General features: G+C 35.0%; 1 protein-coding gene across 3 annotated transcripts in view; it reads right to left on the reverse strand.

The window, feature by feature from the left end:
* Positions 1 to 910: 910 nt before the first annotated feature.
* The window catches only part of LOC145663204 (acyl-CoA Delta-9 desaturase-like), a 116,143-nt gene continuing 93,817 nt past the window's right edge, over positions 911 to 23,236 (reverse strand). For all 3 annotated transcript variants that reach the window (XM_081729556.1, XM_081729557.1, XM_081729558.1), the window contains exons 4-6: positions 13,401 to 13,606; positions 9,241 to 9,426; positions 911 to 3,801 (exon numbers count right to left, since the gene is read on the reverse strand). In XM_081729556.1, coding sequence (XP_081585682.1) covers positions 3,495 to 3,801; positions 9,241 to 9,426; positions 13,401 to 13,606 — 699 coding nt within the window. In that variant the 3' untranslated portion in view covers positions 911 to 3,494. The remainder of the gene's footprint in view (positions 3,802 to 9,240; positions 9,427 to 13,400; positions 13,607 to 23,236) is intronic.

The raw sequence follows: 23,236 nt of genomic DNA on the forward strand, positions 1-23,236 counted from the left end.
AACTCAAAGATTTCATTTCATTTCATTTGCACCTATTCCCATTTGAAAAACCGAAAGTTGAACCCAATATGGCAGCCGTGGTGAGTCACACGTGTCAGAGGAGCAGTATTTGATCCAATTTCTTTTGCATATGCCCACATTCAGGTCCAGTTACATCTAAAGAAAGTAAAAGCAATTTTGTGACCGAGCGTTATAGTAGTGTATGACTTACTGTTAAAAATACTTTCTTAAATCTGAGAAATCGTTTCTTATCTGTGTATCGAGAAGATCTTTTCTTAGAAATAAGTGTTTGAAACTCTCATTAATGAGAAATGAAGAAAAGTAGAGGAGGTTGTATAGAGTCCAAAGCAAAATGAGAAAATTTTCTGTTACTTTCCTTATGAATGAGAATTGTTAAGTGCAGATAAGAAACGGTTTCTCAAATTTAAGAAATTATGTTTTACAGTGTTGAATTCCGGATATATGAAGGCCCATAAATATGCTAATTACTCATATGTGCCACTAAAATTAGTGAAATACACATTGAGCCGCGGAGAACTTTGGATTTGAATCAATTTTACATGAATTCCGAGGGGATACTTCGCGAATGTATCTTGTTAGAGATGCCTGTCCCATCCTTCTACCCCCTCCCCCTCATGCAGTTGCGCATAGAAATCCACCTGTGGTATAATTGATCTTAAGAATTTCTTACTGTTAAAGTCTCTTTCAGAACATCTTTTTCTGAGCTCTTCGTGGCTGTATGGTTAGATTACACATCTTATTCGCAGGAGATGAGAGTTCGATTCCCGGTTTTGTCACTACTAATAGATACCTACTTCACTGGCGACAGTATAATAATTCCTAGGAGAACTTTAGCTCTTATCACAGTACTTATTGTTACAAAAAAATGTTCAAATGAAACACTAAGTGATGATTATTATATAAGGTTTATTTTCTGAAGATGGAAACAAGTGACATTTTGAATAAATAAAACAAATTTAATTAATTCTTCAGTATTCTTAATTATAATTGTTGAAAAAAGACACTTCACAGAAAGATATTGCTCGTGGAAAAAGTTACATTTATGAATCTATTATGCCTTATTTCTCATCTATATATAGTTTTGTTTTGTACATATACTACCTTAACATTAAATTTTGTTTATTAGTAACTGAATACAACTTTTATTAACACAATCCATTTTAAAAGTAACTACATAATAGTTTATTAATAGCCCGTACCTATAGCCTTCTCTGGCTTATCACAATATGTATTAAAACTTTATTTTTAGTGTGATTGAGGTATTGCTTTCGTTCGTATACTTTATAAAACTTCTTGAGTTATACATATATATGACACTTTGATAACTATTATCTCACCTGGGTATTACGTTTATTCTATCTTAAACTATGCTCAAAACTATTGTTGTAACAAGAAAGTGCGGTGGTCTCAAAAGAGTAAGATATGATAATACAGATTCTTCGGCCCGCTATACACTATAGGATAGATCATAGGAAATCTCTTACGATTTTTCCTAGAGTCAAAATCTCAACATGTATGGCATCAGATCGCATGTCATTTCCTATGTTCTGAACTATCTTATACGATTTCTCTTGTTTATAGCACACGCTATTTAAGAAAAAAAAAATCTTAAGATTTCGATTTAAGCGGCGTCAGGTCAGAGAAAGTGAAAACAAATTAGTTTTCTCCTTATACATATCGCCTTGAAATAAAGTACTATTTATAAGTTCTCATATGGAATTTAAATATTAAATCTATCCTATCTAAATCCAATTTTCTACTTGAGATTAGGTCTATTTGATTGGATTCAAGTCTTTTTGTTAAGAGGATATGTTAGAAGGGACCGCATTAACCAAGGATATTATAAAATAGAGGATCTGCCCATACGTATCTTCATCATGAGAACTCAATGAAGCCAAAAAACAACCGAGCATCGTCTGAGCCCGAACGTCTGATTAGCTACTCTCGTTTCCGCCAAGATTGTTGACTCGAAACATTGCGATTTTAGTGGCGCGGAGTGGGTAGAGTAGGTGTGGCGAAGCTGTGACGTATGGCTTCATGATTTTGTTGTATGGGCAGATCCTCTATTTTATAATATCCTTGGCATTAACAGTGTGTCTCCATGTATTGCTGTAGACAAAAGAACATGTAACTGATACGTTCTTAAACAGTTGACTGTTAAAAATTACATTATAAAACCATGCTGTCCATTCATAATATGCTGTCCAATAATTGCACAAGTGTTGTAAAAGTAATCATGTAGCCTATCCACGGAACATTCAGTTCTTCACTTCTTACAATACTTTTAAGTGCAAGGCTTATCAGTACTCACATTATCGCCTAAGTTTAAAATAAATAGTAAATTAAGAGCTTATTTACACAATATTTTCTTGTACAGTCAGCAATAAGAAAACGCACTATTTCCATAAATGTTGTTTACTGAATAACTTCACCATGTATTAAGATTTTCGTTACCAAGAGAAAAGCATATTGAAATTTGCCTAATTGTTTAGAACTAATAGACAATTGAAATTAAATATTTAGTTTAACGTCCCACTATTATATTCTATTGATTAAAGGGACGGATGATAAATGCAATTGAGCTATGATGTAAGAATGGACGTGCCAAGTAATTTCATTTCTTCGGGTGACAACGGAAGTGCAAGATTTCCGAAGTTGCATTTCCTGACGTTCCTGATCTTTGGTCTATTTACTACTTAACGTTCCTTGTTTTGAAAATTTAGACAAAAGTCGCAATTCTCTCTGTTCATATTAATGATTATACGTTAAGGTAAATGGGTTCAATATGTTGCACATTTCTTAGGGATCCACCTTAAACGCCGGAAATGCGTTATATTAGACTCATTCATTGGTAAGATAAAGTTGGAAGAACCTGAAAAATCTCTCGGCCACGGTGTTGTCCATAATATGCTCACATCGGATTTTACCATGGACTATTCGCACAAGAGGGGACCGCATTAACACTGTGTCTCCATGAATTGCTATAGACGAAAGAACATGTATCTGATAGTTGCGTTCTTCAGCTGTTGACTGTTATAGATTACATTACAAACCCTTGCAATTAACCATAACTCTCACAAATTAACTGAGGATTCAGATAAATTAATTTCTGAATATAACACCACAAATAAAGAAATACGCCGAGATTACCAGACCACACTCTATTGTAATTTCTGTGACGAGCATTGTGCATGATGAAGACGCTACTAAAATACCGAAACCGTAACAGAATTTGGTCTACTTTAGATGCAGTAGTTTGTTCAAGTCATCTGAATAAGAATTGGAAAAAGGACAGAATATGAATTTTGAAATTGAAAATAAGTAGAATACTGAAACAGGTAACTCAAAACACTCTCAGTGATAATAAAAAAAATAGAAAAATTAATATTTAACCCTATACATTACGTACAAAATCAATCATCCGTATATACACGCACACACATACATACACACACACATTTATCTACGCTTAATCACAAATCAGTCTTTGTTACTGTTAATTCGGGAGGCGCACTCGTCTTATCTTCCTTTCTCCATACAGGGTGAGTTCCGTCACCAGATGAAAGGACTTTACTCTTGATCAGCTGGGGACTCGCTGTTTTGAGATCGTAGGCCCATCCTAGCCAAGCGAAGAAGTCGATAAAGGCGGCAGTTAAGTTGAAGCTGTAATCTCCTAACTCAGCAGTCTTGTAGTCCCAGGGAAACACGTGGTGGTAGTTGTGCCAACCCTCACCAAGTGCTAGAGCCGCCACTGAGATATTTTGTGCTGGGCTGATCGTTCTGTTTGAAAGAAGAAGGATTTTATATTTTAGGTACTTGTGTAGAATACACGTAGACAACTGAACATCTGCAAGCGTTTAGGCTATCTGTTTCTGCTACAGGCTGCATTAGAATTAGTTCACTGGGTACAAAGTCATGACCCAAGTGAAAGATACGGAGTGCTCCAATTTCTTACAATAGACTTATACATAATAAAAATGCTGTGACCGGACCATAAAGAAGATGCTCTTGCAAACTCTCTACTAGTTGGGAAGGTTAGAAAATGATTATCAGTTATCGCATCAGTCAAGTGTTGTCCACGTGAAATGAGATTCGGTTGTTGTATTAAGTAGGTTGAATACAGAGTGTTTCAAAATGAATTTCAGGATTTTAAGGCTTTGTAGTATGTATTACATTTAACGTACAATTATAATACATCAAATTAAAGAGCAACTCAAACAGTTTTTGCTACAAGTGTTCAATGTAAGCACGATTCGTCACAAGGTACACTCATGTCCAAAATGATTGTCGCATATCTGTAACTGTCTTCTTGTAAGAATATAATTTGATAATGATTTTGCAGGGTACTTTTAATATTGATACTATGTGTATAATCGGGAAATGTATATTTGTGGTAAATTTCATAGGCGATCATTTTGAAGGCAGAATATCTATAATGATAATAATAATGATGATATGTATGTATCTTGAAACTGGAGGTTTTAAGTATTAGTTTCCTCAAAATTGTGTTTTAGCTACATAAACAATGTACCACAAGTATGCTTGTAATTTTACAGTGACACATAAGCTTTAATTTTTTAAATAGTTTTGATTTTAAAGGAATTAACATTTGTTTGGCCAATTGTTTTCTTCAGAAACTAACTAAATGACTACAGAAGCTCGCTAAAAGTGAATAAACACTTGTGAAATTATGACTAAATTTATAGATAACAAAATCCTTATTACAAAAAGGAAACGTCGAGTCCATGAGTAACGATAATTCGTAATAGTTAACAGTCGTCGCTCCGTTACGTTTGCTGCCTTTATTTGAAAATGGCTATTGATTGTACCGAATATAAACGTGTTTTGCTCTTTATTCTTAAGACACAAGACTATTAAATGTAAATAAGATAGCTAATATTTTTTTCAGACTACTCAATCATCCCCACTCCTTTGCTTTAAAATTGATTAAAAATGATTAACAGTTTATTTTTCCCTACACGATTGATAAAACTTCTATATGTTGCACAATAACTTTCGTTTAAAATAATAATAATCGATTTTGATATGATATGATGTTCTATGAGATTTTTTTTAAATATCTAAAATCCCTACGGCTTGGGGTTAAAATTATGAAGAGTTATCGTGAGTAGTGAGTTAACCTTCATTACTTCACCTGATATACCCCACAATAACCCTCGAAAATATACATTCATATATTAGATTTAATTACAATTTGGCTTACATTATTTCTGAGGCTAATTAGTCCCATTACTTGCATTTGAAATCGGTTAATAATGAGGGAGTGTATTTATTGCCTCTCCTTCATGTATTTAAAAACAAACATTCTTCGAGAGGGAAAAAATAGTAACAATTATTCCACTGTCATGTACCGTGAGTTTAAAAAAAAAATTGATGAAAATCTAAAAATAGATCTTTCGCTTGCTTGCTATGTACAGCATCAAGAATTATTGAGGTTTATGACCAACAAAACTCTTGTATTAGAATATGGTGTGAAAATATATCGTTAACAATCTCGGAGTTACATTTTCGTAAAAAAATGTATTTCCAAGCAACAAGAACAAAGAATGGTCTTTCAAAATGATAGAATGTATGCTCATTTATATAAGTATTTATATAAGATACTACTACGATAAAAAATTATAATTCAGATCGGTAATATGCAACACAAGTGTTTTTGCAACTGTAAAAAGACAAAATAGAATCTGTGCAAAAATGTTGTATAAGACCTATTATGTTTTGAAATGAATGTGAGCTTCTATTCCCATAGTTATGAACATTGGAATATTGAGGTCAAGAGAACTTTACAAACAGAAGAAACGTTTGATGCTTTTCTGGTGTCATGATTAATTTAATTATCGTGATAAGATCCAGATGAATTGCATACACATGAAGAGTTTTGCAAAAGATACTGCATACTTATACGTTACTGAATAGTGTTCACGTAACAATGGTTTGAAAGTGCCAATTCACAGTATGAGACATGCATACAACTTTAGTTCCTCAATACTAGAAATGTGAAATTTAATTGGGTTGTTCAACGCTATTTTTTTTTTTTTAGGCCTAACCGATTCTTTCAAGAGATAAATTTAGACTAACTACACAAAACAATTAAAATTTTATAAGATAAGTAATTTTATAAGATTGTTTTAAGTGTTAATATAATTTTAAGACTATAAATCTTATCTTAAATTCTTTGTTTTGTTTTTAATTAAACTGAAAGCTTGAATATTTTAATAACGTAACGAAGAGAATTATTGTGCATAATTATCTACATTATGTTTTATATTAGTTTTCTCATTTTCTTCCTTTTATATATATATATATATATATATATATATATATATATATATATATATATATAAGTTATTGTTGTGTAATTGTTTTATTTTATCACAAAGCAATGTATTCTATTTCACAATTTCTTTGAAGCATTGAAGTTATTCTGTTTGTATTGTATTGTATTGAAATTTAGCATCGTTTTCAGCAGCAAGGATGGCTATATGAGATAGTTTAATGTGTAACCCGAATCACATTGGCCTCCGCAGGGATTGAATCCGGTCTTCCACGCCGATAATAATAATAATAATAATAATTCTTTACAGTAGTTAATAAGGAATACGATTATTGGCTGCTACAGAAAGATTTAGATACAGTTAATCGTTGGTGCGAAAATAATTTATTAATGATCAACTCTGAGAAAACTAAATATATGACATTCACTAATGAAACTCAATATTTTGTTAGCAAATATAAAATTAATTGAGTAACAGTAAACAAAGTAAAACAAATTAAAGATCTCGGTATTTTGTATGATAGACAATTAAAATTTGGTAATAATATAAGTGATATAGTGCCATCAAACAGAAAAACAATAGGTTTCATATTTTATCAATGGCTTGATTTTATAAATGGTTGTTCTTACGTCTACCTTTATAATACACTTGTTAGATCCAAACTTGAATTTGGTTCAGTTGTCTGGGACAGTTTATCTAACACGCTTGTTAACAAAATCGAAGCTGTTCAGAAATGTTTTATAAGGCTACTATGTTATAAAATGAAAAAGTATTACCATTTACATGATTATGAATATTGGTTAACCTTTTGGAGACTTCAATCCTTATCGGAAAGGAGGAAATTTATTGATAAATTATTTATTTATTCAAATTGTGTTGGATAACAAACATACGAGCGAATATTACTTAGAAAATCTAGGAATGAGAGTGCCGATATATAGTGTTAGGAATCGATCTACATTGGTTGCATTAAGTTCAAAACGTGAAATACTAAGAAGGATGACAATGTCTTACAATTTAAAATGAACATATATTAAGAGAAATAACAGTGTATTTCTTACAAAAATTAAATTGTTTTAATTTTATGACATGTTTTATAGCTGGCAAACTTGATTTTATTGTTATTGTATATTTTCAGTGTATTTCTATGTTATAATCTTTTATTCAAAAAACCAATCTTTCATGTTAAAACATGACGATAAGTAACCAAATTTTTGCATACTGGATGTGCACTTTCAAACAAGATTGACTCATTCTCCTAAACGATAATTAATTGAAACTTTAATTTGCATAGTTTTGTTAACTGTATATTATGAACTTGACTATTTTTTTAAATTTTGTTTTTTGTAACAGTTTGAACCTCATAACTCTAATATATTAATCTTACGACAAAGGCTTTAACCTGTTATAATAGTCATATTGTATTATTTTTTTCTGGTCTGTTTAAAATGATTATACTAATAGTTTTAACATAGTGATGTATTTTTTCCCATAAGTTGTTCACAACACTTAAATTATTATTATTATTATTATTATTATTATTATTATTATTATTATTATTATTATTATTATTATTATTATTATTATTATTATTATTATTATTATTATTTGGAAGAGAGAAGGAGATTAGTTTTGTCTTTCTACAACACCGAGACTATAAAGGGCAGAACTCTCTATTAACGTAGGCTCCAAACCACGGCCGGAACTTGAATCGGGTGCATCTGGAGGGTCAACAAACCATCAAAATAACCACTTCCACAGTATAAGCTGTTCCTTACCACATTATTTAGCCTCCAAGATAACCGAATACTGGACCACGCCATAGGTCCCGACATTATTGGTTGGACTTTTACGTCTCTCCTTAGTTCGGAACTTTATAAGACTGGGGTCTATAACTTAATGAAATCCGAACTGCATGAATTTGCTTCGAAAATCAAGTTTGAATTCCTCTTGCAGAAGACCTCGTGTGGTAATCAAAAGGCCACAACGGAAATCATTATTATTATTATTATTATTATTATTATTATTATTATTATTATTATTATTATTATTATTATTATTATTATTATTATTATTATCTAGAGGACACAATGGATCAGAGCTAGACCGCTTATCTCTGGTGCTAGGGGTCCCTAGATCGATCCTACACCAAGTGAAGTTCGTGATGGACAATATCCTGTATGTGAATTTTCTCGGGGTTCTGTTGTTTCCTCCTACATTCTCATTTCACCCAGGACATAATCAATGAACGTAAAAACAGAAATTTTGTTTCAAGTAGTATGCCATGTTATAATGAGCAAATTAGTTAAATGTTCTTTTAATACATATCTGTGTGCCTCTTAAGAACCTAATAACTTAGAGATTTATACTAATTTTATAAAATTTCTTATCCAATATAAAATACAGTATGTTTGTTGGTAACCTGACCTACTACAAAACAGAAGGAAGTCAATTATAAGGAAAAGTATTAATTTACTATTAAGAGTCTTCATCCCGGCGAAATTAAAATATATCTAATTTTACAGTAATTATGTGATATCTTCAAATAGATAAAAGGTAATCGAAATGTGGAACAAGAGAGACCTAGACAATATTATTTTACATGAGAAACCGTTATCACGACTCACTTATCTGCTTTGATTTCGAGCCATTTTGAAAATCGGCATTTATTTTCGCGTTTCTAAACAGCTGAAAACGGAAAGCCACTAGGTGACTTGCGATAACGGTACCTCACGCAAAATAATATTGTCTAGGGTGCTCTTGTTCCATATTTCAATTATCTTTTATCTATTTGAAGATACCACATAATTACTGTAAAATTAGCGGTATTTTAATTTCGCCGGGATGAAGACTCTTAATGGAGGTAGGGAAGATAATGTTCAGATAAGTGCTGGATAACTACATATATATTATTTATACTTACTTGTGATATGGTTTGTTCCCGAACATATGAGCAGCGCTGTTCACAAGCCATGTTGTGTTGAGGGTGGTTGCGTGGCGACCGATGCCTGGTCCAATGAAGGATAAAATGAAAGATTCTCCCCAGAACCACCAGGGGACCATGATGGGTATGAAGTAACAGAAGAATAACCTCGATGCCACGAAGTATCTGTAACACAAAAACATGTTATGTAACCTGTGACAACAGCAGTGTACAACAATCGTAAAGCGCAGTAGCATACGTCCAAGGGGAGATGCAAGCTTCTATAATTCAGGCATTTGTATATTAATATGGTAAAAGTACTCTGTATTTTTTTATAGTATTTTGCTCAAGGAAAAGGGGGCCTACGTCTCTCCTTGCGTACGCCACTGCTGAAGAGTGCTGAGCCTGGGGTTGTCCTGTTAAGTTTTTATATATATATATATATATATATATATATATATATATATATATATATATATATATATATATATTTGCTTTTATTTTAACCAATATATTCTTTAAAAATATATAATTATATTACTATGTAAAGGTAAAACAGTACTTCATACTTTCTTATTTATTTTCAGCAACGTATCCGCATTAAAATCACATTATTTGTGAGGACTGTTTTTTTCTCGTGGTACGCAACTGTATGTAGTACCGGTGCCTTTCTTCTTCAGTTTTCAAAAAATGTGGGGACGGGGATATGATGGTAGAGCTCTTACCCCTGGTGCGTGGGCTCTCTGGTTCGATTCTCGATTAAGTAAGATTGTGGTGGACAACATCGTGTAGTGGGTTTTCTCGGGGTACTCTCACTTCCTCCCGCATTCTCATTCCATCATTCATTCATTTCCCTTAATCACCGCCTCCCTTAGCCTAAAAAGCAGAATCCCGAAACGTTAAACTGAAATATTTGATTTATAGCGAAAAAGTGCAAAAATCCAACAAACTTAAAAGAAAAATTAAACCGACTTCAAAAACTCACCAAAAAGTAGAAATTAAAAACTTTATATATATCCAGTGGCTGATCCAGGATATGATCAAGGGAGGGGATAAACCATAGTTTGCAGCTTTATCCAGTGTAAAGCAGGATTAAAACCCATTTTATCCAGTGTATACCTGAGCGTCAAGGGTGGAGGGCTATAGCCGATATAACCCTCCCCTTGGATCCGCGCCTCTATATATATTAACGAGTTCAACAAAAGTGCTAAAAACAGAAAACAATAATAATACTAAATAATAATAGTAATAATAAATCGCTTAAAAGCAAACATAATTCATTACTATTATCTATAAAAAAAAATGAAGTCCTTCCCAAGCCAAACAAATTTATGCTTAATATAAAATCAGTTTGGAAGGTAATTTCATTAGGTATTACCGGTAATTTGTTTGCTAGCGATTTATTGTTGCATGTAATATGGCTGTTGTTGCAGAATCTCAAGAGAAGATCAATAAGATGTCAGACAATTTGAGGAAGGGCTGTGAAGAATTTGGGATCAAAATAAATGTTAGAAAGACAAAAGCCATGGTGATTGGGACGAAGCGGTTTGTGTCAAATATAGAATTAGGAGGGGATAAAAAATTGAACAGGTGACTAGTTTTCGATACATGGGTAGTATTATTACAGCTGGTATTAACTGTGAATGTGAAATAAAAGCAAAGATAGGAATGGCGAAAGAAGCCTTTAGGAGGAAGAAAATACTATTTTGTGGGGCCTTAAATAAAGACTTGAGAAAAAGATTCATATACTGCTTCCGGTGGAGTATTGTGCTGTATGGGGCAGAAACACGGAAATTACACAAGAAGGATGAAAAATGAATGAAAGCTTTCGAAATGTGGACGTCGAGAAGAATAGAGAGAATTAGTTAGATCGAATGTGAAATGAATGACAGAAATTTTAGATACACTATTATTGAGAAAAGAACTCTTTTAGATATTATTAAAAAGAGGAAGAAAAACTTGTTGGGATATTGCCCAAGAAATAAGTGTATCATAAGAGAGGCAATAGATGGTATGGTGGCAGGAAAAAGAGGGAGGGGACGAAGGAGACTACAATTAATGGACGATATCAAAACAGAAAAATCGTACGTGAAGACGAAGAGGTTAGCGAAAGACTGTGGACCATGGGAGCTTCTTAGTTGCGAAAGTGACCTGCCAATAACACCAGAATACCACATTATTATTATTATTATTATTATTATTATTATTATTATTATTATTATTATTATTATTATTATTATTATTATTATTATTATTATTATTATTATTATTATAGCAAGGATTTCCATACATAAACAAATCCCGAGATATGCATGCAAATATGCACAAAAAATATTTAAAAAATATGCACTAAAATATGCAAAAATGAAATCTTTGAGTTTTACGTCCCACAGTTATGCCGGTTAGGCTAAAGGAGACGGTGATGATGAGTAATGAATTAAATGGTGGAATGAAGAAAGTGGGAGAAAACGGGAGAATCCCGAGAAAACCCACGCACACGGTGTTTGTCCACCACAAAGTTCACTTGGCGGGGGCTGGGATCGAACCCGGGACCCCAATCACCAGAGGTGAACGCTCTACCACTGAGTTCCCGCGGCCTCCGCACTAAAATATGCATTAAATACGTTTCATTTGCACTGAAATACGCACTTAGAAAATACAATTTCAATTTCTCACAAAAATATCTGACCTTGATGACCTCTGCTGCAATGAACTATGAACATCTTCCTTAGGTTTTCTTCTGTAAGCCCTCTGCGTTTATCAGTAAGAAGCGTTTTGTAAGTTCTTTTCTACATCAGCAGAAGTCACTGATGCATATGAAGAAGACCAACTGTCTTCCTGTGTTAAGTTCTCTTCCAATTCCATGTTTTCACCATTAAGTACATTTGCAATGTCACAGATTGTTTTGTACCCGGGATTTTTGCCTAATGCTTGGCAAAATTTGTCTAAAGCAGTGTTACCAGCAATCGAAAGTGAATTATGAGCAACAAACAGCGCGTATCTTTTTTTTTTGTTTTGTTTGTTTACAAAGTGATTCATTTCACTTTAAATATAGCCTACATCCTTGTGATATACTCCGAAATATGTTAGTATGCAGCAATAAAATTCGGAAATGTGGAGAATCCTGCAAAATTTACGAAATATGAATGCACATCGAAATTCACTCAAAATATGCACTTATATGCGCTATCATATGCATCTCAAACGATTCCTTACAAGTCTATCGGAAAGAAAATATACTTTCCATATGTTTCTGCACGTTACTATAAACATGCATTTTGCATGAAAATCTGGGCTATAATTATTATAATATTCTACCTTATACAAGGATGTTATAAAATAGAGGATCTGCCCTTACAACAAAATCTTAAAGCTTAAAGCCATACGTCACAGTGGGGCCGCGGTGGCTCAGTGGTAGAGCGTTCACCTTTGGTGCTTGGGGTCCCGGGTTCGATCCCATCCCCCGCCAAGTGAACTTTGTGGTGGAGAAACACCGTGTGCGTGGGTTTTCTCAGCGTTCTCCTGTTTCCTCCCACTTTCTTCATTTCATTCATCACACATCATCATCGTCTCCTTTAGCCTAACCGGCATAACCGTGGGACGTAAAACTCAAAGATTTCATTTCCATACGTCACAGTTTCGCCACCCCTACTCTGCCCACTTCGCCCAATAGGATCACAATGTTTTGAGCCAACAATCATGGCGGGAACGAAAGTAGCCAATCAGACGTGCCGATGCTCGGTTGTTTTCTGGCTTCATCGATTTAATAGGATGAAGATACATATGGGCAGATCCTCTGTTTATAACATCCTTGACCTTATATCTACAGCTTTTGTTTGAAGTTAATTAGTATTTATTTTTTTAAAAAAAACTTTTTATTCTACAAAAAATGTATTCCTTATTATAAATACATCGCTAATCAACACACAGTACTAATAATAAAAGCAAAGAGTCGTGAACAAATAAAAATAATAATACTAATAGTAAATTCTATCTATAAATGCGTAAATAATTTTGTATTATATAATGTTTGAGTAAAAACTATATGAAGTTTATAGGAAGGCACTTAAATTCTCTGATACATCGTGCATTTTGTTAGTGCCACTACCAGAAATAACCATAGACTAGTTGTATAAATGTAAAGAATAAAGAGATCGTACTTTCTGTCGAATCTGACAATGGGATCTGCTTCAATGTCGCTCAAATCGACGCTCCGTCCTTTCTCGATGACGTCAGGATGCTTGGTCATCATCAGCCATCCTACATGGGAGAAGAAAAACCCTCGATTGGCGTTGTGAGGGTCGGCGTCAGTCTCACTGAATTTATGGTGTACCCTGTGGTCTCTCACCCAGTCGAAAATCGAATTCTGAAACAACAAAATATAATTATTCTATATGCATATAGTCAGCAACGTTCACTTACCTACACAATCGCCAAACGAACTAAACGGCGTGACAAACATTTTGGCAGTTGAAGGCGGCGCTCCAACTTCCCTTTAAATGCTGCTAGTAAATGAGAGTTCAGCGGTATTGCCACGTTTATTTTGTACACATCTACGTCTATCCTCTGCCAACTGATCGCGCTGTAGTTCGTCTGCTTAGCCATAGCCACACCCCTTAGCATTAGGCAACATCGCGTCAGAGCTTGCGTTTTATTCGTTTAGCTGAAATGCCAAGATGTTTGTCACAGGCTTTAATTTTCTTTTCAAAAGTTACCATTAGTGAGTGGAGAAAATGTTTACTCTAGTAATAATGATTACAGAACGCAATTCGCCGATTTGCTAATATATGGATACCTAATTAGCACCGTTCGTTGCATGCACAGACGCAACACATTAAAAAGAAGAAAAGAAAGGAAGACAGAGCAATGGGTTAATGAACTTCCAGTTTTATTTGAGGAAGTGTTGCCAAAATTCGTATTATGATAGAAACCTCCACTTCTACATTAGAGTAAGTCGGCTAGAACCCACCTTCGGACAGAACACTCAAACGTAGAGATAATTATACAAGGTCTTAACGAACTCCGTGTCATAAATCTGGGAGGTAATTCTGTACACCAAAATACGAAAAAATGGTCATGTGAACATACTGTATATTCTAAACCACATAGTTTCCGAGCGAGAAAGCTGCCGAAAACGGGAAGAAAACAGATGTACTCAATGACTGTGCAAGAAATTCACCAAAAGTATGAAGTAAAGGTAAGTGAAAATAAACATGGACAGAAGAGAAACAGGAACTGGTTGTCGGCAAGTGGATATTGTAATCCCAAGGCCAACATGGCGGAAGAGTTTAAATGTTATGCGTGGTTGCATAATCAGAGGGAAGATTGATTATGCAGACATGTAAGGAATCTCGCAGATAGAAATCATTTATGGGCTACGGTACAAACGCAAGGATTGTTATATATTTGTGGCGTATGTCCGTCATAAGGTGGAGGTGTGGCATCTCTACCACGGGAATGAAGTAACTGGGAGGTGGAAATCTAGAACACAATGTATAACGTTGGGGAGGATTCAGGGAGCTGTACACGAAATGGAAATTAATTTGTACACAATGAATACGGATTTCGAGAACAAAAGGAAAATGTCTACGCGTGAAACAATTGACGAAAGCAAGAGTAACTGTTGTTGTATTGGTTGTATGGCCGAGTGGTAAATGGAGTCGACTCTGGGAAGAGAAAGGCCGGGAGTTCGAAAACCGCAATCGACGAACCTCTATGAAGGTTTTAAACATAATTCTCAGCTTTTTCTTACAATACTTTGCATCATGTAACATTAGGATTATGTAATACTTTTCCCAGGTTATATCAAGAACTGGATTTTTGGTTGGTTTCTTTATTATATGGAAATAATAAGAGCACAAGGTCCCCTGAAGAGCAGGAACACCCGAAACAATTCGGGTTAGCTGTTACTTTAAGTCAGTCCTGCTCCAGATTCTTTTTCCCCCTTTTTTTAATGAAAATTTAATAAAATGAAAACAATCTCGTGATGGTGTATCGAGAATGATGGCAGACGCGTGGACAGTTCTTATTGTTACTTGTTGAAGTTTAGCGTCCCATTTGAGTATCGATGCTATATGAGACGTGAACCTATAGTTTAAGGTGGAATAAGAATCTTCCATCGGGAATCGAACCCAACACTCCGTTCACTAGCGAGAAGTACTTCAGACATCCGAGACACTTTTTATAATAATCCAGTGATAACAAACTAACGAATTTTACGGATTAAGACAGGAAGCTTCATCCCTACAGAACTAAAAATACGCAAATTGAATTTTTCCCTATGTGAAGTCAATTCAGTTGAAATTTACACTCTATTTCGCAAAGTTCTTTTCTTATATCATCTTCCCACTTTCTTCTCGAGTAACCCAATGCTTTCCAGATAAGACTATACACCCCGTCGAGTTATCCGAGTGATAGCACGGGGTCGCGGTGGCCCAGTGGTAGAGCTTTCACCTCTGGTGCACGGAGTCCTTGGTTCGATTCCACTTCGCGCCAAGTGAGCTTTGTGGTGGACGTGTTCATCTAAGACTCCAAAAATATACGATGACCGGATAAAAGTCAGATCTCCTAGAGAACACGTGCTGATAACGTTTCTACTCAGAAACCACAAAGCGCAACACTCAAAACACCTACCAATTGGGTTATTGTATCCGCGGTACTCGATTCTCATGTGTGTAGGATGGGCCAAAAGAAAGAAGAGGTAATTAGTAGTTGCCTTTGGATGTTCAAAACGACGTGGTGAGCATGAAGTGGCTGAATTTCCTGCATATTTTACACCTGAATCAACAACTTCCTCATGACTACTGAATACTAAGCCCCAGGCCCGCAACCAGCCACAGAGGTTTGGGGGGGGGCATGAATATGTTAGGGGGGCCAAGTCATTGAACGTTCTCTTACCAATAGCTAAATTGTATTTTTTGTATTAATAATAGCATTATATGTTAAGGTTTGGAGCGGCCACGAAAATTTTAAGGGGCAAGGCCCCTAACCCCCCTCTAGTTGCGGGCCTGCTAAGCTCTGCATCTCTAACCTGCAGCTGGTTTCAGAAGCCAAGGTTTCTTTGTAATCTTGGTAAATCGATCTCATAATCATCAGTGGAGCAATCGGATTTTTGCCCTCGCTTTTCAGCCAGAAGCGGATCCACGACAGACTTCTAAGGAGGCGGTGAGTTGTAATACTGCTACTTAGAACTGCTTTTAAGAGCTCCAAACTCTGGGATGGGTTTTATTTATATATAAAATAAGAAAGTTTTCTCTTCTGGGGGGGGATCGCCCCGATCTCCTCCCCTTGGATCCGCCCCTGTTTTCAGCTTCGGCTGGAGTATGCAGTTATATCAATGGCTAAAATCTAAATGTGAGATGGGTTCCACAGCATTCTGGGTTTTTCTTAAGGTCCATTATTTCTTCGTTCAGTAATATTACTTGCTGTTGATTCATCTTTTTTTTTTTTTTTTTTTTTACGTTTGAAGAATTTTAATAATATAGCTCCCGGTTAATAAAATAATAATATTTTCAATTTTTTATTTTGCATGGAAACACATGCCTAGGTACATATATTACTTCAAGTAGTATTCAGCCTTGCCTTTCTCCAAATATTGTACATCAATAACGCTATTTCTCAATATAAATGATTCATTATTGCATTTACCTTTTTTCCTGGTATTTGTATCATTTTTATTTGTATGCCTTAGTAAATAGCCTTTGGCGAGTAGAAGCCGGGAATTAGAATTCCTCATCTGGCATGGAATTTTTGTAGAATGATAGCATTTACAGAATGGATACCTTGGATTTAGATTGTGATAGGCCAGAACTGAGTGTTACGACGCTAATCATAAGAAACGAGAATATCTCTTGATATTTCATATATTGGTACTTTTCGATAATTTGATGCGTTACGTTTCAGAATTTCGTTAGTTGTTGATAATTCGATTACTGATATATCGATTAAGTTTCGATATTTTAACGATAACGATTTTGGATGCCCAAATCCGAATATCACATAGTCCTATCGGCTACCGCTTAACCCATTGATAGCCAATTTATAAAGCACAGCGAACCGGGACAAAACAAGAACCACTTTTAATGGCATTTCTCATTTTCCTTGCCCTTTCCCATCTTTAGACGACAGTTCGCTGAATGACGTAAATAATATGAACGAGTTAAAGTTACAGGGGGTAAGTCACATTTTCGTTAGTTTTCATAAATTATTTCAAAAAAATACCGTAATAAATTTGGAAACAAAATCAGCTGCTTGCTGTAACACTAGAATTTCCACTGCCATCTATTGAGAGTTCAATACATTTTCTGCTATAACAGATTGGCTTCTCTAGAACTTGTTTGTGTGACTAAGCCTTTGTTTCTGGAAAAGTGACTTAGACCACTGTAAGTTTAATTCCTGCACTCCATATATTTTCTGATTCGTTGGTCTATTTTGCATATCCTGCTTCCTATTTCATTTGTCTATGTTAATTATGACTTGAGTTATCGACCTGTGACAACGATCTTATCTTACAAAATGAACTTGATAAGTTACATAAAATAATTTGACTTTTAAAAGTGAAGTCAAGGCTCAGGTTTAATAACGGCCAGCTACTCTCTTCATTTTATGCATAGAACTGAAAGAAAGAAATAAAATCTTACATTTTATTTTCATTTTTATTTTGCCATTTGTCCATTCTGGATTAAGCTCTTTGGTTCTTAAGAACCTGGCTTACTAAAAATAATACAAAATTTACTATTTTTCTTTTGCTTGTTTATGCATAAGTGAAAGGAGATAATGAAATGCAACTTACCACAATCATAGATAATGTTATTCTACAAAGAGAATACTGAACCTGAAGAATTTTCAGTGTTTCCATCTATAGAAATTACAGTGTTGCCAGAATAATACTTTCCCCAAAATGTAAGCTAAGGCAGCGACTAGAAGAACGAACTCAACTACATTTGATTACGTATCATATTGTTTTGGTATCCTGTGAACTACTTTTTAAATAACATTATTATTTAATTTCATAACTGTATGTTAAAACTATTTTGTTTATTACAAACTAAATACAACTATTATTTAAAAAGTAGTTACAGGATACCAAAAGAACATGATACGTAATCAAATGCAGTTGAGTTCGTTCCCCTAGTCGCTTAGATTGTGGGAGAATTGTTATTCCGGCAAAACTAAAAACAGGGGTGGATCCAAGGGGGCGATCGGGACGATCGCCTCTCCTCGAAGAGGAAAAATTCTAATTTTGTATATATAAATAAAATCCATCCCAGAGTATGGAGCTCTTAAAAGTAGCTCCAAGTAGCAGTATTACAACACACCTCCTAATCCCAGAAGTCTGTCCTGAATCCGCCCCTGACTAAAAATACTTGAGGTTCATATTTTCTGTTGTAGAATAACATTATCTATAATTGTGGTAAGTTGCATTTCATTATCTCCTTTCACTTATGAAAACAAGCAAATAAAATAGTAAATTTTGTATTATTTTTAGTGTCAGGCTCTTAAATCCAGGAGGTTTAGTTCAGATGTTATTGCTTAGATACGTAAATTGACCTAACCATGGTTCTGGTCTACTACCAACGTATATGATGCGATGTATGATCGTACTTGCGAATGTTTACTCCAGAAAACATTCTTTGTTTTCGGGTCAGTGTAATCCTTCGCTAATAAGCAATTGTGAGTAAAATTTTCTCACGTGGCTTTGTTCTCAGAGAAACGAGAAGTTTTTTTTAAAAAAAATAAAAGTTCCCATTTGGAAGCGTCTTTATCTATTACATGAAATGCAAAGTAAAACAATGAGAAAAATAGTTTTTCAGAGTAACTTCAATGAAAATAGTTTTAAGCAAAAGCACAATGGATTCCCACTTTCTCCTCAACATCCTTCGAACTCTCCTTTTCTATTTTATTCATTCCGAACGTTCACTGGCGACCCAGATGGATATCAAAGAGAAAGATTAACGGTAGATAATTAGCAACGGGAAAATGAGTGGACAAGTTTTCACTAGTTTCTGTTATTGTTTGTTTATTTGGAGTTCAAAGGCTATTTTCCCCCTGCTCTGTGCATACAAATTAACGTAGAATTCTTTCAAAATATTTCGCAATCACTAAAGTTGAAAAATATTGTTTTATTATTATTATTATTATTATTATTATTATTATTATTATTATTATTATTATTATTATTATTATTATTATTATTAAAGAAACAAGATTTTGATCCAACCAAAAACTGCATTAAAAGATTGAGAGTTTGGCCAATAATTAGATTTCGGATCAGAGGTCACAAAATTTTTGAACGGCGCCTAAATCGAGTTTTCGTATTTTCTACGGAATAAACACAGCATACTGAGTTAACTGATAATTTGGGTTTGGCTACACCAGGGCGCCAAATTTTCGGTCGCCAGGTCGGCCAGAAATTTAGAGCTGGCGACCAGTGTTCAGTAGGAATGATTTCTGCCTAAATTCATAGACAGGGCGTCGGAGTTTTCGTTTCGCACTAAAATAATTGTCACTGAGTGAGAGAAAACGCGCTTAAGGACCGTGATCCGAAAACTGCAATCGACAACTGGTACTTCAGCGTAAAGAGAGAGCGTTACACAAACGTGAAGTCTTAAGGTAATACTTTTTAACATGCATATGAATTCTGCAATTCCAAATTGATTATCCTGAATTTAATTGTATGCTTTTGAAATTTTATGCCCTGATGCAACTCTTTCTTTGTCAAACCAAAGGCCATGTGTCTGTGTGTGTGTGTGTGTAGGAGGGGAGGTGCCTCTCATGATCTGTACGTGAGAGATACTGGCAACCATCAGTTTTAGATTGGCCAGTGAGTCTGACTTTGAAATTTTTCGCCCTGGGCTACACTATATATAGTTCTCCAGTTATAAAGCCTACAAGAAAATTTTTGATGATATATAGTGCATCTTTTGACCCAATAATAATGCTAAAGTATCATACTAAAATGAACTAAACTATGCATTTAAACATTTTTTTAGTTAATTACTTTCCATGGTTGTGTAATACTTTAAACTAAAACTGATCATGAGAAATGAAATGTGAAAAGGACAAGGGCGCACGCATGTCGGTGGTCTACCGGGTGCAGACCCTCCCCCTCCCCGAACTTCGTGACTCGACTAACATTCATACACTTTATTAACACAACTATAATTGTTTCACAGAGAAATTACTGACGTAGCCTGAAGATTTGATATTACACCTCATCTGTACTCTTTCCATTGTAAAAATAATGTATTTCTATATTTTTTCTGTGGATATAGGTCGGAGTAATTAACAATTGTTTATCGTCTTTTTTTAATGCAAAATAATACAGATTCAATACTATTATTGTGTACCACAATGTGTAATAAAACAAAATATTTAATTAAATTTATAAAACAAGCAATGTATAAAGCAGTTTAAATATTCTTTAGGATTCATAATCCAATGAAAAATTTAAAGTGCCTTAACTTCTATAATACAAATAACCGGGTATAACTTCTAAAACTTAAAAAAAAAAAAAAAAAACTTTTAAAAAATGTCCAAAAATATTAACATAACAAAAAAATCATATAAATACTACCAAATGCTCTTCCAAGTATAAAAAATTCTATTTTAACATCAAAACTCTGCAAATCAAATTTCTAATAATTAGTTTTATCACTCCATCATTCTATCCATCAAAAGTTCTGCTCATCATCATTACCAAAAGTAAATAATTATGCATTATCTTCTCTAATCTTTAAATCATACGAATCCATATCATGCTCTGTAATTATTCAGTTATTCAAAATCAATTCATTAAATTCTTATTCTAAATTATTTCTATATTATCAAATTTTATCTTTAAATTTCTACTCCCATATTTCTAATTGTAAGCTACACTATCTACGCCCCCAAGACTTACATTAATTTAAATTACTTCTTAAAAAAAACTAAATAAATGTTAAGGCCATTCAATAATTTTCATATATAAAAATTGTTTGGGGTTCGCAACCCAAACAAAAAGTCTCCGTTCAACATACCTCCAAAAATTTCTAACTACCTTTTACATCACAAAACCAATCACATTTAAAATAAATTACAAACCTATTTTTTAAATTTGAGCACTATACACATGTATTGGGCCCGTTAAAAAGACTCTGGACTCCACTCCAACAAAAAAATTTTGGTGCACGCCTGGAATGGGATAATACCTAACCCAACACCTATGCCGGTAGCACAGACGGCATTTTTGTAACTCAGGAGCTCATTCGATTTCTCGCGGTCTAGGTTCAATGAGGGTACCCACATCGGAACTTGCGCTCCGACTCCACTTTGGCTCATTACCCTCGTTTAGAGCTCACAGGACTCCTCGCATTCTTTTATTGAGCTCGAGGAAGATCGAACCCAAGAGCAGGGATTGTGAGTTTGGATATCTCTGACCGAGAGCGGGATTCGATCTCGTGATATACAAATTTTGAAACCAGTAGCTAATCCCTTAGAGCAGTGATTCCTACCCTTTTTTGAGTCACGACACACTTTACCGAACTACTATGATATCGCGAGAACACTTGTTTGATTTTTATTAATAATTGCGTAAAACTATAGGGTCTAAGTCAATAAAGTAGTGCTTCTATGTAGTACTGTACATGTAGCTTTTTTCCCCCTTAGAATCACCCACACTATTACCACCCAAAGTATTTCCATTTTTTCGTGAATCACCCTGTATATATGCAATATGCAATATAAAACTTACAATTTTCATAAGGAACTTACGGAGAAAAAGTGCACAGTGCACAAATTTTCTGTGGAAATTATAAAGGTAACCAAAAAAGTTCTATCGCTTTTTGTGGAGGTCTGTGTTCCATTAGCCCCCACACCGTGAGTTGAATGCAAATGGAGATAAGGCCAACGTCAGTTGTTGGTGTGGCTATATCCAACATACTACCTGGATACAGTTACATCAGTTACATCAGTTACACCGTGAACTTGCGTAGGGACAGAGTGAACATGGGACCTCCACAGAGCATCATAAGGGCGTGTATGCTTTACGAATTCAAACTGGGATCAAACGCTGATGCAGCGGGCGAAAGATATGCCAGGCCTTTTGCTGAGGGTGTCGTGACTACGCGGACAGTGCAGCGGTGATTTCACAAGTTTAAGGACGGTGACGAAACACTCGAAGACGCACCACGTGCCAGAAAACCAACACATGTACAAAATGAAGATCTTCAGGCAGCAAGTGAGGCGAACAGTTGCTAGATATGTGAGGAACTGGAGCTACAATTTAGTGTGAGTGGAGAAACCATTCGGCAGCACCTCCATCAACTTGGGAAGCACTACAAATTAGGTTGATGGATCCCACATGATTTGACTCCGGACCAGAAGGCAACGCGAGCAGACAACTGTGTTTCTTTGATGTCGCGTCTGAGGAAGGATTATTTTTGGACATGGTGTTGACATGTAATGAGAAGTGAGTCCTTGCACGAACCTCCATGACTCAATCATTGGTTAGCATCCCACGAACCAATTCAAAAACAGCCGAAACCAGCACTGCACCAAAACAAGGTCCTCTTGTGTGTTTGGCGGACTGCTTGCGGCATCGTGCATCGGTAACTGCTGGTCAGAGCATCAATGCAACTGTGTACTCTCAACAGTTGAGCCGTATTCAAGAAAAACTCAAAACTCTGGAGCTAGGACTTCTGAATCACAGAGTGTTCCTCCTGTTAGAGGTTAACGCTAAGTCCCGCGTGGCTAGGATTACCCGGGACACCATTCTACACCTTGGATGGGAAACACTATTGCATCCGCCATACTCTCTGAACATTGCACCCTCCGATTATCCCCTGTCCCATTCCTTGAACAATCACCTTAGACGATGCCAGTTCAAAACCATAGTAGAGGTGCAAAATGCACTTGATACCTTCTTCGCTTCACGGTCCAGCAAGTTCTACCACGATGGAATCCGTGGCCTTCCAGAACGATGGCCAAAGGTCGTCGATGCTGATAGGAACTATTTTTG

The sequence above is a fragment of the Thermobia domestica genome, chromosome 10 (genome assembly GCF_964235325.1).
Source record: "Thermobia domestica chromosome 10, izTheDome1.hap1.1, whole genome shotgun sequence".
NCBI classification, from domain to species: domain Eukaryota; kingdom Metazoa; phylum Arthropoda; class Insecta; order Zygentoma; family Lepismatidae; genus Thermobia; species Thermobia domestica.